This window comes from Trachypithecus francoisi, unplaced genomic scaffold (genome assembly GCF_009764315.1).
Source record: "Trachypithecus francoisi isolate TF-2019V2 unplaced genomic scaffold, Tfra_2.0 Lachesis_group10, whole genome shotgun sequence".
NCBI lineage: Eukaryota > Metazoa > Chordata > Mammalia > Primates > Cercopithecidae > Trachypithecus > Trachypithecus francoisi.
Genome location: NW_022681455.1, coordinates 75,498,536 through 75,514,744, shown reverse-complemented (window position 1 = coordinate 75,514,744; position 16,209 = coordinate 75,498,536). Strand labels below are relative to the sequence as shown.

The 16,209-nt window shown below is 45.1% G+C and overlaps 1 protein-coding gene across 1 annotated transcript in view; it reads right to left on the bottom strand.

Annotated features, from left to right (window-relative positions):
• COG7 (component of oligomeric golgi complex 7) overlaps positions 1-16,209 on the bottom strand; it is a 66,036-nt gene that overhangs the window by 28,463 nt on the left and 21,364 nt on the right. The window contains exons 7-8 of the mRNA XM_033217754.1: positions 7,053-7,251; positions 1,035-1,162 (exon numbers count right to left, since the gene is read on the bottom strand). Coding sequence (XP_033073645.1) covers positions 1,035-1,162; positions 7,053-7,251 — 327 coding nt within the window. The remainder of the gene's footprint in view (positions 1-1,034; positions 1,163-7,052; positions 7,252-16,209) is intronic.

Genomic DNA, 16,209 nt, shown 5'->3' with positions numbered 1-16,209 from the left:
GCTTGAGCCTCAGAGATCAAGGTTGCAGTGAGCTGTGACTGTGCCACTGCACAGCAACCTGGGCACCACTGGACTTCAACCTGGGTGACAGAGCAAGACCCTCTCAAAAAAATAAAAATAAATAAATAAATAAATAAGACAAAAGGAAAATGCTTCCTTCCTTCAGGGGCAAGTATGGCACTGAAGTGCAACAGACTTTCTAGGTATATCCCCAGAAAACGAGAAAATGGTTAAGAGGCAGTAGATTTGAACTACTGTAAGATCAATTCTGAAATGTCAATACACCTCATGCTAGACAACCTTATGACTTGAAAACAGAATAATATTTGAAATGGAAATGGCCTCAGTTCCACCCTTCATGCCCACATAGTGAACCTGCCCCTGCAACATTGCCCATGAGTGCTAAGCTCCTGTGCCCATTTGCATGTCTTCCTTAAACAAAAGACAGTCTTAATAAGAAATTAGTAAACCAGGGAGATAATCAACTTATCCCCAAAAGATTTAAGCCTCTCATTTTGTTTAAACCTTCACTGGGGATTTTAAATAGAAAACTAGGGCCCGGTAGGTTGTCACATGCCTGTAATTCCAGTAGTTTGGAAGCCCCAGGTGGGTGGATTGCTTGAGCCCAGGAGTTTGAGACCAGCCTGGGCAACATGGCAAAACCTGTCTCTACAAAACATATACAAAAATGAGCCAGGCATGATGATACACGCCTGGAGTCTCAGCTACTCAGGAAGAGGCTGAGGCAGGAGGATCACTTGAGCCCAGGAGGTCGAGGCTGCAATGAGCTGTTATTGCACTACTACATTCCAGCCTGGGCGACAGATGGAGACCCTGTTTCAGTCCATCAATCAACAGAAAATTGGTAGCAAATATACGGACTCGTTTTATATTGGGATTACAAGAGCCCATGAGTGCTTAAATCCCGTATTTCAGCACCCCAGATCCCAACCCCCAGCCCTCTCCCAGACGTAGCCAAGAGTCTGGCTAACAGAATGCTTCCTCAGCGGCCCCAGGACACACTGCGACTTTACCAAAGGCACGGCGCTCATCTGGATGAGGAGGTTGCTCTCTTCCATGTCGCCATACTTCAGCTGGTAGGGTTTGTATGGATCATACACGACATCCACCAGCTCTGTGACTTTTACCAGATTGTGTTCATCTTTAGAGAATCAGAAATGTAAAACGATCATGAACAAAGAAACTGAAACTAACTATGGGAAAGCAACAATCAAGAGGCGCTCTACTAGAACTTTCCCCACTTGATCTCCAGAGGGGAATATATTTTGTTAAGCAGCTTTTATCACTCATGGAAGCTTCTCCTACAATCAGTTCAGCAAATATCTGGATAAATTTGGGCTTTGCACATGGTTTGCCTAAAGCACTATTAAAGACACCAGCCCCCTGAATCCCATGGCCCATCACGGATAAGAATCCCTTCAAAAGATAACCCTCATTGGCTGGGCGCGGTGGCTCACGCCTGTAATCCCAACACTTTGGGAGGCCAAGGCGGGCAGATCAACTGAGGTCAGAAGTTCGAGACCAGCCTGACCAACATGGAGAAACTGAGACCCTGTCTCTACTAAAAATACAAAATTAGCCGGGCATGGTTGCACATGCCTGTAATCCCAGCTACTCAGGAGGCTGAGGAAGGAGAATCAGTTGAACCTGGGAGGCGGAGGTTGTGGTGAGCCGAGATCACGCCATTGCACTCCAGCCTGGGCAATAAGAGCAAGACTCCGTCTCCAAAAGAAAAAAAAAAAAAAAAAAACCCTCGTCAAGGTCAGGTTCAAGAATTGCCAGAGGCCGGGCACGGTGGCTCATGCTTGTAATCCCAGCACTTTGGAAAGCCGAGGCAGGTGGATCACCTGAGGTCAAGAGTTTGAGACCAGCCTACCCATTATGGTGAAACCCCATCTCTACTAAAAATACAAAAATTAGTGGAGCACGGTGGCGGGCACCTGTCATTCCAGCTACTCGGGAGGCTGAGGCAGGAGAATCGCTTGAACCGAGGAGGCGGAGGTTGTAGTGAGCCAAGATTGTGTCACTGCACACCAGCCTGAGTGACAGAGTAAGACTCCATCTCATTAAAAAAAAAAAAAAAAGCCGGGCACGGTGGCTCAAGCCTGTAATCCCAGCACTTTGGGAGGCCGAGACGGGCGGATCACGAGTTCAGGAGATCGAGACCATCCTGGCTAACACGGTGAAACCCCATCTCTACTAAAAAATATAAAAAACTAGCCGGGCAAGGTGGCGGACGCTTGTAGTCCCAGCTACTCGGGAGGCTGAGGCAGGAGAATGGCGTAAACCCGGGAGGCGGAGCTTGCAGTGAGCTGAGATCCGGCCACTGCACTCCAGCCTGGGCGACAGAGCGAGACTCCGTCTCAAAAAAGAAAAAAAAAAAAAAAAGAATTGCCACAGAGAAAACGCAATACAGGAAGAACAATTCCCATGCCACATATTCCTAGGACTTCACAGAAACAGGATACCCCTACTGCCTGGGCGAGGTGGCTCACGCGTGTAATCCCAGCACTTTGGGAGGCCGAGGTGAGCGGATTACTTGAGGTCAGGAGTTTGAGACCAGCCCTGGCCAATATTGTGAAACCCATCTCTACTAAAAATACAAAAAAAAAATTTAGCTGGGCATGGTAGCATGCACCTGTGGTCCCAGCTACCTGGGAGGCTGAGGCAAGAGAATAGCTTGAACCCGGGAAGCAGAGATTACACCACTGCACTCCAGCCTGGGCGACAGAGTGAGACTCTGTCTCAAAACAAAAACAAAAAACAAAAGGATACCCCACAGCCCAGGCATTCCAAAAATTCCTACGTTCAACCACATAAAAATGTAAAACACGCTATATCAAAATGTAAATGTGCATATTCTACAACACAGTAATTCAGTTCCTGAAAATCATCTCAAAGAAATCAACAAATACACAGAGATAGAAGGATGTTCATGGAAACATGGCTCAGAATCAGAAAGCTTCGGACACAGTTTCAACAGGGGATTAGTAAAAGTAATAGCCTACTTACTGGTGTCCTCACCTCCTTCTGGTCCCTACCTCCAGATAGTTTTATTATTACTTCTATAGCCTCATCCTCCTTCCCTTTTTCTCCAGCTCCTAGCCTTCTCTCAGTTCCTAAAAGCTTCCTTCTGTTCGCATGCTGATCCTCTGTCTGGAAGGACCGGCTTCGTCCCTTCCCCTCTTCATCTAGTTAACTCCTACTTCTCCTTCAATACTCACCCAGCTAAAGTCTGCTGGTCTTGATTTCTGGCACCAATTTTACAAGGTTTTGTAGATATTAGGTAAAGCAATGTGGGTTTAACATGGTAATAATCAAATCTGCACATGTATAGAATCCAAAGTGTTATTTCTTTTTTTCTTTTCTTTTTTCTTCGAGACAGGGTCTCACTTAGTTCCTCAGACTAAGGTGCAGTGGTCCACCAACAGGTCACCACTGCCTTGGCCTCCCAGGCTCAAGAGATCTCCCCACCCCAGCCTCCTCAGTAGCTAGTACTACAAGTGTGTGCCACTACACCTGGCTAAATTTTTTTGTTTTTTGTAGAGATGGGGTCTCACTATGTTGCCAGGGGTCATCTTGAACTCCTGGACTCAAATGATTCCCCCACCTTGGCCTCCCAAAGTGCTGAGATTAAGGTGCAAGCCCCCATGCCTGACCCAAAATGCTGTTTCTGAATGGTGGGTTGAGAATGATTTTTTTTTTCCTTCCTTGTATTTTCTAGATTTTTCTATAATGATAAAGTCAATCTAAATTTTTTAAATTTACTGTATATTGCATAATCTTTTATATTTTGAATTGTATTAGGTACATGTATTAATTATTAAAATAATAGAGAAAATGTTAAAGGTAAAACTAAAAGTTAGGCAATATATTTACAACATATTTGATAAACAACGGTAAAAATTCCTGACTATATAAGGATCTTTCAGGTATATGCACCAAATTTGTAACAGTGGTTAAAGTGGGATTATAGGAGAGTTATTTTGTGTCACAGATTTCTATATAATTAATTCTTATAATACATACTTTTGTCACTTTTTATAATATAATTAATAATATATTATTTTAAATAAATTGCTCTTACAAATTAACCAGAAATCGGTTAAACTCCCAAACAGAATAACAGGCTAAAGAATAAGCAATTCAAAAGAGAAAAGATACTTTTTATAACGTAACTTTCAAACTTGCTAATAACCAAAGTGAAAAACTAAAATGATATATTAGTAATTGTCTAAGAACCTGCCAATGACAGGAGAAAAAAAGAGTCTAGTGCTGGTGAGGGCATGGGAACACAGGCACCTTTGTTTACTACTGATAGATACAAAAATAGGTCTAAAGAATGAAATGTGTCAGGATGCTGAGGCAGGAGAATGGCGTAAACCCGGGAGGTAGAGGCTGTAGTGAGCGGAGATCGCACCACTGCACTCCAGCCTGGGCAAGAGAGCGAGACTCCATCTCAAAAAAAAAAAAAAGAACAAAATGTGACAAGTATCTTCAAATTTTTCATTTCTAAGCAACTGCAAATTTAAACTTATCCTAAGGAATAATCGGAGCTAGGCTCAAAAACTAATGTATAAAACAGTTCATAATAGTTTTATATATCATAGTGATTAAAAAATGGTAGTAAATTGGCCAGGTGTGGTAGCTCACACCTGTAATCCCAGCACTTTGAGAGGCCAAGGCAGGAGAATCGCTTGAGTCTAGGAATTTGAGACCAGCCTGAGCAAAATAAGGAAACCCTGTCTCTACAAAAAATTTTTAAAAATGAGTCAGCCTTGGTGGCATGTGCCTGTGGTCCCAACTACTCAGGAGGCTGAGTTCAGAGAATCACTTGAGCCCAGAAGGTTCAAGGCTACAGTGAGCTGTGATAATGTCACTGCACTCTAACCTGGGCAAGAGAGCAAGACCTTGTCTCAAAAAAACAATAAAAACAACAAAACTATGTCTTAGGAAAACATTTAATGACATAAGAAAATGCTCATTATATTATTTCGAGCATTTCAAAAAATGAAAATATAAGACTGTCGACAACCAACATTTTAAGGTATTTTGTATATATTATATAACACATTATTACATGTAAATACATAGAAGTATATGTTAAATATATATTATGTATTTATATTTATATGGTAGACATTAAGTATTTATATTAATATTTGTGAACAATGTATATTTATATTTGTATTACTGGAAGCAAAAAATGTTGGTGGTTCTGACTGATGAATTTATGGATTGTTCTTGCTCTCTTTTTATTTTTATTTTTGTGTGTGTTTCCAAAGAATTTTAAAGTTAAAAGAAAAACCAAAACTCTTTTGGAAAACCTCAGGGAGAATCATTAGTAATCTAGGTCAAGTGTGGTGGCTCATGCCTGTAATCCCAGCACTTTGGGAGGCCAAGATGGGCGGATCACTTGAGGTAAGGAGTTTGAGACCAGCCTGGCCAACATGGTGAAACCCTGTCTCTACTAAAAATACAAAAAAATTAGCTAGATGTGGTAGTGTGCGCCTGTAATCCCAGCTACTCAGAAGGCTGAGGCAGGAGAATTGCTTGAACCTGGGAGGCGGAGGTTGCAGTGAGCCAAGATTGCGCCACTGCACTCCAGCCTGTGCGACAAAGCAAGTCTCTGTCTCAAAAAAAAAGAAAAAAAAGTAAAAGAAATCTAAAGTCCCAGCCAGGCACGGTGGCTCACACCTGCTCTAATCCCAGCACTTCAGGAGGCTGAGGCGGGTCGATCACCTGAGGTCATGAGTTCAAGACCAGCCTGGCCAACATGGCTAAACCCCATCTCTACTAAAAAATACAAAAATGAACTGGGTGTGGTGGCACACACCTGTAATCCCAACTACTCAGGAGGCTAAGGCAGGAGAATTGCTTGAACCTAGGAGGTGGAGATTGTAGTGAGTGGAGATTGCGCCACTGCACTCCAGCCTGGGTGAGACTGAGACTCGTCCCATGGCTGACTAGCAAAGCACTTCTAGATCTGTCTCAAGGGTGGTTCTCTTCCCCACTACATCCATCCCCAGGGGAAAGATACGGCTGTTCCTTGCTCCACCTTCGTCCCACAGTGCTGCGGCAACTCGCCTTAGCCCAGCTCTCTCAATTCTGTTTAGCCACTTCCACAAAGGCATCACGGTCCCTTGGAAGCTTCCCCATCCGCCGGGCCTTTCCCATAACTAAGGCCTGACCTGTGAGCGTGCCAAAAACACCGACGAGTCATCAGGAATCTGAACAATAAACACACTCCCTGGAATGTACAATGCAATTATACACAAATGTAATTAAAGAGAGTAACTATTAAATAAACCAAGTCAGTGACACACAGCCGCCAAACAGCAGAACAAGGCCTTCCTGAAGCAATTTCCTGATTTGACAGCAACATGCGTCACGGGATCTGTGTTCTTTAAAAATTTATGAAGCTTTTAACATAGATGGGAAAGAGCTTGGAGAGCGTCACACACCAGGCGCTGTTTACTCAAATGGGAGTAAGGGGTGCTCTGCTCTCAGTCGGCCACCGGGGAAAGCCCATTTTCTCTACAACTACCTGTACTCCTAACACAGCTCCCCTGCCCTAGGGCACTTGCTGTTGCTCCTGCAAAAAGCCCCTGTAGCCTATTTGTTCTCTAAAACTGACTTTTGAGGGTGAACTGTCTGAGGCTCCGTGAGGACTCTGAAGGATGAGCACACTTGCCTCCTGGTGTCATCTGCTGCCAACTCTTTGCCATAACGTCTCCCTACCTCACTGTGATGCCTCTTTTATATCCCAAGCCCCCGCAGAGGTGTCCATCACCTCCCCGGAGCATGTAAGGCACCCAGGCAGCACTGGAGCCAGGCAAATATATTAAACAACTATTTCCCTGATGGCAACGTTTTCATGGAAAAGCCCTCCACATCTCCTGAGAAGGAAAACACTGATCCCTTCCATTTCTGTAAAATCAGTCATCTGAAAAGGCAAACATCCAGGCCCCAGAAGCTTCAGAAAGAGCGAGTAAAGACAAGCTGGAGAACTGGCAGGAAGGAATGTTTACGTAGGTGGGGGAGCAGTGCCATCTCCAAGCCCTTGGCGAAGTGGGCAGTGGTGTCGTAGAACTCCAGCAGCCTGGTGAGCTCCTGCTCGGGCCCTGCCCTCTCCACACCGTTGCTGAGGCAGGAGGGCAGCGAGGGCATGAGGGCCCCCAGGGTCTGAATCAGCAGCACCATTACCACCTCATGGGGCTTCTGGAAAACCTGCAGTGAGAGAGACATGTACCTGCCTTAGCACATGGAGCCAAGTAGGAGCCCACCTTTTTTAAAAAACTTTTCTAAGATGCCAGGCATGGTGGCTCATGCCTGTAATCCCAGCACTTTGGGAGGCAAAGGCAGGTGGATCACTTGAGGCCAGGAGTTCAAGACCAGCTTGGCCAACATGGTGAGACCGTCTCTACCAAAAATACAAAAGTTAGCTGGGTGTGATGGCACATGCCTGTAATCCCACCTATTCGAGAGGCAGGGGCAGAAGAATCACTTGAACCTGGGAGGTGCGGGTTGCAGTGAGCCAAGATTGCACCACTGCATTCTAGCCTGGGTGACAGAGCGAGACTCTGTCTCAAAAAAATAAAAATAAATAAAAATTAAAAATTAAAAACCTTTTTAAGATAGGGTCTCACTCTGCCACCCAGGCTGAAGTACAGTGGCATAATCATAGCTCACTGCAGTCTTTAACTCCCAGGCTCAAGTGATCTTCCCACCTTAGCCTCCCAAGTAGCTGACACTGCAGGCACACTACCACACCTGGCTAATTTTTTATTTTATTTTATTTTTTGTAGAGACAGGGTCTCACTATGTTGCCCAGGCTGGTCTCAAACTCCTAGCCTCAAGCTATCCTCCTTCCTCAACTTCCCAAAGTGTTGGGATTACAGGTGTGAGCCACAGCACCTTTTAAAGAAGTGTAACTTTCAAAGAAGCTGTCTCCTGGGTCATCTCAAAAGGATCTCCCCTGATCGATGAAAAGAGGTCTAGTTTAGAGCTATAATCCCAAAGTTTTTCTCATGGCAAATGTGAACATGCTCAGAAAGTAAAGTAAACTGGCAAGACTTGGAACTTGCAACTTGCCCAGAACAACTGGCAAGTTCATGTCTATCAGCGGCCCCAAGTGTCTAGCTATTTTCAAATCTAACGAACACATTCACATAGCATTTTTTTGATGGTCACCAAAAATTAACTAGAGAGACAACTATGGGCCAGGTGTGGGGACTCATGCCTGTAATCCCAGCACTTTGGGAGGCCTAGGTAGGTGGCTCACTTGAGGTCACAAGTTTGAGACCAGCCTGACCAACATGGTGAAATTGCATCTCTACTAAAAATACAAAAAAATTAGCTGGGTGCGGTGGTGCATGACTATAATCCCTGCTACGTGGGAGGCTGAAGCAGGAGGACTGCTTGCACCTGGGAGGCGGAGGTTGCAGTGAGCTGAGATGGTGCCACTGCACTCCAGCCTAGGTGACAAAAAAAAAAAGAAAAAAAGAAAAAGAACCATAAACCAACATGCCTTATGAATACACATGCAAACACCTTCAACAAAACACTAGTAAACTGAGTTCAGCAGCATGTTAAAAAACATTGTACACCATGACCAGGTAGGATTCACCTAGCAATGGGAGAATGGTTAAACTAAACAAAAATGAATCAAGGCCGGGCACGGTGGTGGCTCAGCCCTGTAATCCCAGCATCTGGGAGGCCAAAATAGGAGAATCACTTGAAGACAGGAATTTGAGAACAGCCTCAAAAAATAAAAATATTATTAATCTCTAATTTTTAAAAACGAATCAATGTAATATAACACATTAACAGAATGAAGGGAAAAATACATGATCATCGCAATTAATGCAGAAAATATATTTGACAAAATTCCATATCCTTCATGAGAAAAACACTAAACTAGGAATAGAAGAAAACTTCCTCCACATAATAAAGGCCATATACGAAAACCCACAGCTAATGTGATACCTGATGGTGAGAGATTGAAAGCTTTTCACCTAAGAACAAGAAGAAGATAAGGATGCCTGCTTTTGCCACTCTATTCAACAAAGAACCCGAAGTCCTAGCCACAGCAACTGACCAAAAAAGAAAGAAAGAAAAGGCATCCAAATTGAAAACAGAGATATCTCTGTTCACAGATGACATTATTTTATGTGTAGAAAATCTTAATCCACAAAATACTTTTAGAGTTAATAAACAAATTCAGGACAGGTGCAGAGTGGCTCATGCCTGTAATCCCAACACTTTGGGAGGCTAAGGTGGGAGGATCGCTTGAGCCTAGGAGTTTGAGACCAGCCTGGGCAACAAAGCAAGATCCTGTCTCACAAAAAAATGTTTAAAAATTAGCCAGGTGTGGTGGTGTGAACCTGTAGTCCCAGCTACTTGGGAGGGTGAGATGGGACAATCACCTGATCCCAGGAAGTAGAGGCTGCAGTGAGTTGAGATTGCACCACTGCACTCCAGCCTGGACGATAGAGCAAAACTCTGTTGCAAACAAACAAACAAACAAACAAAAAACAGGCCAGGTGCGGTGGCTCGTAATCACAGTACTTTCGGAGGCCAAGGCGGGTGGATCACGAGGTCAGGAGTTCAAGACCAGCCTCGCCAAGATGGTGAAACCCCATCTCTACTAAAAATGTGGTGGTGGGCACCTGTAATCCCAGTTACTTGAGAGGCTGAGGCAGAGAACTGCTTGAACCCAGGAGGTAGAGGTTGAAGTGAGCCGAGACTCAGTGAGCGCCACTGCACTCCAGCCTGGGCGACAGAGTGAAATTCTGTCTCAAAAGAAAAAAAAAGCAAAAAATAGCTAAACTGCTGAGGACTCTCCAATTTGTGCTTCTTCCAACCACCTACCGGATGTTACCATTAGGATGCATCACTCTCACTTGGAATTTAAAAGCAGTCAAAATTGGAATTCATTATTTTGCCACTGACCTCCCCAGACCTGTTTCCTTCAACTTCTCTGTTCCCGTCAGTAACATCTCCATTCAACCAGGATGAAAACCGCCCTCTGACTCTCCATTCTTGTGGTTCATTCATCTGTTACCAGGTCCTAACAATTGGTCATTCTTCTTGAATTTCAGCATTTCCATCACCATCCTCTACCAAAGGTTCTTACCTGTCTCATCAGTTCAACCTCTAGACCACCACCAAATTCATTATTTTTAAATGTTATTTTAAAAATTCAAGGCCTGGCACAGTGGCTCACACCTGTAATCCTACCACTTTGGGAGGCTGACGTGGGCGGAGCACTTGAGGCCAGGGGTTCAAGACCAGCCTGCGCAACATGGTGAAACCCCGTCTCTACTAAAAAATACAAAAATTAGCCAGACATGGTGGCATGCGCCTGCAGTCCCAGCTACTCCGGAGGCTGCGGCATGAGAATCACTTGAACTGGGGAGGAGGAGTTTGCAGTGAGCCCAGATCGTGCCACTGTACTCCAGCCTGAACAACATAGTGAAACCCCATATCTACTAAAAATACAAAAAAAAAAACAAAAAAAAAATTAGCCGGATGTGGTAGCACACGCCTGTAATCCCAGCTACTCAGGAGGCTGAGGCAGGAGAACTGCTTGAACCCAGGAGGCGGAGGTTGCAGTGAGCCAAGATCATGCCATTACACTCCAATCTGGGCAACAGAGCAAGACTCCATCTCAAAAAAAACAAAAAATAAACAAAAAACTGCTACAACGCAATAATAAAAAGGCAAATCACTTTTTTTTTTTTAAAGGACAAAAGACTTGAATAGACATTTCGCAAAGGAAGATGCACAAATGGCCAATAAGCTCGTGAAAAGTTCCTCAACATCCTTAGTCATCAGGAAAATGCAAATAAAAACCATGATGAGATACTACTACACACCCACCAGTATGGCTAAAAATAATGTCAACACCTAATTTTGGCAAGGATGTGGAACAACCAGAACTCTCACACACTGTGTAGGAGTGGAAAAAGTACAACCACTTTGAGCAAAGTGGTTGTTTCTTTCCTTTTATTTACTTATTATTATTATTATTTTTGAGACGGAGTCTCACTCTGTTGCCCAGGCTGGAGTGCAGTGGTGTGATCTCGGCTCACTGCAACTTCCACCTCCCAGGTTCAAGCGATTCTCCTGCCTCAGCCTCCCGAGTAGCTGAGATTATAGGCGTGTGCCACCACAGCCAGCTAACTTTTGGTATTTTTGGTAGAGATGGGTTTTTACCATGTTGGCCAGGCCGTTCTCAAACTCCTGACCTCAGGTGATCCACCCAACTCTGCCTCCCAAAGTGCTGGGATTACAGGCACGAGCCACCACGCCCAGCCATCTTTCTTTTTTTTGAGACAGAGTCTCACTCTGTTGCCCAGACTGGAGTGCAGTAGAGCAATCATGGCTCACTGAAGCCTCAACTTCCCAGGCTCAGGTGATCCTCCCACCTCAGCCTCCTGAGTTGCTGAGACTACAGGCATGTGCCACCACGCCCAGCTAATTTTTGTACTTTCTGTAGAGACAAGATTTTGCCATGTTGCCCAGGTGGGTCTCAAACTTCTGGGCTCAAGCAATCCTCCTGCCTTGGCCTCCCAAAGTGCTGAGATTACAGTTGTGAGCCACCAGGCCTGGCTGGGCAATTTCTTATAAACCAAAACATACACCTATGATTTGACCCTGCAATTCCATTCCTAGGTATTTACCCAAGAGATGGGAACACATGTCTACAAAAAAACCTACAGAACAATATTCAAAGTACCTTTATTCATAATTGCCCAACACTGGAAACATACCAAGTATCTACCAATAAGAAGTATCAACAGGTTGGGTGCAGTGGTTCAGGCTTGTAATCCCACCACCTTTGGGAGGTCAAGGCAGGTGGATTACCTGAGGTCAGGAGTTTGAGACCAGCCTGGCCAACATGAAGAAACCCCATCTCGGCCGGGCGCGGTGGCTCAAGCCTGTAATCCCAGCACTTTGGGAGGCCGAGATGGGTGGATCACGAGGTCAGGAGATCGAAATCATCCTGGCTAACATGGTGAAACCCCGTCTCTACTAAAAAATACGAAAAACTAGCCGGGTGAGGTGGCGGGTGCCTGTAGTCCCAACTACTCGGGAAGCTGAGGCAGGAGAATGGCGTAAACCCGGGAGGCGGAGCTTGCAGTGAGCCGAGATCGCGCCACTGCACTCCAGGCTGGGTGACAGAGCAAGACTCCATCTCAAAAAAAAAAAAAAAAAAAAAAGAAACCCCATCTCTACTAAAAATACAAAAATTAGCTGGGCATGGTGGTGTGTGCCTATAATCCCAGCTACTCACGGGGCTGAGGCAGGACAATCACTTGAACCAGGGAGGAAGAGGTTGCAGTAAGACGAGATCGTGCCACTGCATTCTAGCCTGGGTGACAAGAGCGAAACTCCGTCTCAAAAAATTTTTTTTAAAGTGTAAACAAGGCCGGGCGCGGTGGCTCAAGCCTGTAATCCCAGCACTTTGGGAGGCCGAGACGGGCGGATCACAAGGTCAGGAGATCGAGACCACCCTGGCTAATACGGCTAATACGGTGAAACCCGGTCTCTGCTAAAAAATACAAAAAAATAGCCGGGCGAGGTGGCGGCGCCTGTAGTCCCAGCTACTCGGGAGGCTGAGGCAGGAGAATGGCGTAAACCCGGGAGGCGGAGCTTGCAGTGAGTTGAGATCCGGCCACTGCACTCCAGCCCGGGCAACAGAGTGAGACTCCGTCTCAAAAAAAAAAAAAGAATACAAAAAGCTAGCCGGGTGACGAGGCGGGCGCCTGTAGTCCCAGCTACTTGGGAGGCGGAGGCAGGAGAATGGTGTAAACCCGGGAGGCGGAGCTTGCAGTGAGCTGAGATCCGGCCACAGCACTCCACCCTGGGCGACAGAGCCAGACTCCGTCTCAAAAAAAAAAAAAAAAAAAAAAAAGTGTAAACAAACAGGTATATACACACCATGTAACAGTATTCAGCAACAGAAAGGAACAAACTAGTGATACACACAACATGAGCAAACTCAAAAACATGTTGAGTGACAGAAGCTGTCTGATTCCATCTAGGTGAAATTCTAGAACACGTTGAACTAACTTATGATGGAAAAAATCAGGGCAGTGGTTGCCTTAAGGGTGTTGGTGCACAGACCAACTGGGAAGGAGCATGAGGGAACTTTCCAGGGCGATGGTGATATGGATGTTCTGGATCCTCAAAGGGGATTAGGCTACCCAGGTATTTGTAGTTGTCAAATGAATGGGATGGCATATTTAAGATCACTGTGGCCGGATGCAGTGGTTCACGCCTGTAATCCCAGTACTCTGGGAGGCCTGCGGCCCAACAATGGGAGGATCGCTTGAGCCCAGGAGTTCGAGACCAGCTTGGGCAACAAGGCAAAACCCTGTCTCCACAAAAAACACAAAAATTAGCTGGGTGTGGTGGCGCACGCCTATAGTCCCAGTACTCAGGAGGCTGAGAGGAGAGGATCACCTCAGCCCAGGGAGGTCAAGGCTTCAGTGAGCCATGATCATGCCACCATACTCCAGTGGGGATAACAGGGCAAGACCCTGTTTCAAAAAAAAAAAAAAAAAGATTGTATTTCAAATTTTGCCTCAAAAAATAGACGTAAACATTGACCTTTAGTTAATAATATGTATGGTCTGAAGTGAATGAAGTTTGCAACTTACTCTGTTTTTTTTTTTTTTTTTTTTGAGACAGAGTCTCGCTCTGTTGCCTAGGTTAGAGTGCAGTGGCACAATCTCAGCTCACTGCAACCTCCACCTCCCAGGTTCAAGTGATTCTCCTGCCTCAGCCTCCTGAGTAGCTGGGATTATAGGCGCCTGCCACCACAGCTGGCTAATTTTGTATTTTTAGTAGAGATGGGGTTTCGTCATGTTAGCCAGGCTGGTCTCGAACTCCTGACCTCAGGTGATCTTCCCGTCTCCACCTCCCAAAGTGCTGGGATTACGGGTGTGAGACACCACGCCCAGCCTTGTAACTTATTTTGAAATGAGTTAAAAAAATGATTGACTGGGCACTTTGCTCATGTCTGTAATCCTAGCACTTTGGAGGGCTGACGCAGGAGGATCACTTGAGCCCAGGAGTTTGACACCAGCCTGGGCAACATAGTGAGACCACATCTCTGTTTAATTTAATATTTTTATATAAAAAAAGAATACAAATAAAAATAATTGTAAAAAATAAGATGGATTAATAAACAGACAGAGACAGGGATAGAGGGGCAGATGTGCAATAAAGCAAATAGAGCAAAATGCTCACTGCACAACCTAGGAGGTGGCTACATGGGTATTCACTGGACAATTCCTTCAACATTTTTATATATTGGAAATTTTTCAAATGAAAATGCTAGGGGGAAAAATCTGAAGGAGACACATGTGCCCTGGCTCCTGTGTGCTATACCGACCTTCAGGAGGTGACAGCCCAGCTATTATACTTACATCCTGAAAAGAAAATGGGTGATGGGCCAACAGAATAAATCAGCAGAAACTCATGTCTCCCAAAATCTAGGATGAGGCCCCAAGAGAAGTCTGAGAAGTCTAAGTTCTTTTTCTTAGATGACGAAAGGCTTCTGTATGTATGAACATGAGCTGTTTTTATCCTTGTGATACAAGAAGTAGTAGAAGCAGCAAGAACACATGAATAATTTTTTTCTTGGCCAGGCACAGTGGCTCATGCCTGTAATCCCAGCACTTTGGGAGGCCAAGGTGGGCAGATCATTTGAGGTCAGGAGTTCGAGACCAGCCCGGCCAACATGGTGAAATCCCGTCTCTATTAAAAATACGAAAATTCGCTGGACATGGTGGTGGGTGCCTGTAATCCCAGCTACTCAGGAGGCTGAGGCAGGAGAATCGCTTGAACCCGGGAGGCGGAGGTTGCAGTGAGCAGAGATTGTGTCCCTGCACTCCAGCCTGGGTGACAGAGCAAGACTCTGTCTGAAAAAAAAAAAAAAGAAATATTCTTCTTAAGAAAAATAAAATAGAGCCAGGCGTGGTAGCTCACGCCTGTAATCCCAGCACTTTCGGAGGCCAAAGTGGGAGGATCACTTGAGGCCAGGATTTGGAGACCAGCCTGGGCAACACACTGAGATCCTTATCTCTACAAAAAAAAAAATTTTTTTTTTAATTAGCCAGGCATAGTGGCACAAACCTGTATTCCTAGATACTTGCAGGCTAGGGCAGGAGGATGGCTTGAGCTCAGGAGGCTGAGGCTACGGTGAGCCATGATCATGCCACTGCATTCTAGCCTACATGACAGAGCAAGACCCTGTCTCAAACAAAACAAAACAAAATCCTAAGAATGAATTAGGTTAGTTCAAGGAAAAAGAACAAGGATGGAAAAAAGCGCTTTAACCAACAACTTGAATGACATGACCCTTGTATAAGGAATTCTCTCCAACCACAGTCAAGTTCATTCCAGCAAATGACTGATGAACATCTGAAGAGTGATTCACAACTATTGTAAAAAATAAAATATGGGGAACCTGGCACTAAACCAGTCGTAGATGACTTGCTTCTAGGTTGGGGTTTCGTACGTGGCAGAGCAGCTCCCTCACTGCAATCTATTTCAATAGCTCTCTATCTGCGTGCTACTGAAAATCAGCCCTCAGCACAAGGGTTTGGAAAAAAAAGAAATAAGAAAAAAATAAACAAATAAAATAAGCCACACCAGAAATAGGCCCAGTAAGTCATTACTGCAAAGTAAGACAGGCCCTTCCCCTGCTTAGAAGAGATTCTACAGTGCCTCCTGTCTGAAGGCAAGAGAACAATGGTTTAAACCCTTTATGGCTAGAAATGCCCAGAGACGTCAGGAAAGTAAATGATGGAAAGTTGCCACTTGAAACAAAGTTCCTCTGTCTCTCCTCACTCTTCGTCAAGGGGTACCTTTAAAATTATCTCTTCCTCCAATTCTTGGTGTATCGTAAGAACAAGGGAGACTCACTTCAGGTAGGAAAATCTGACTTGAAGTAAAGATAAAAACATTCCTGGCCGGGCGCGGTGGCTCAAGCCTGTAATCCCAGCACTTTGGGAGGCCGAGACGGGTGGATCACGAGGTCAGGAGATCGAGACCATCCTGGCAAACACGGTGAAACCCCGTCTCTACTAAAAAAATACAAAAAATTAGCCGGGCGAGATGGCGGGCGCCTGTAGTCCCAGCTACTCGGGAGGCTGAGGCGAGAGAATGGCA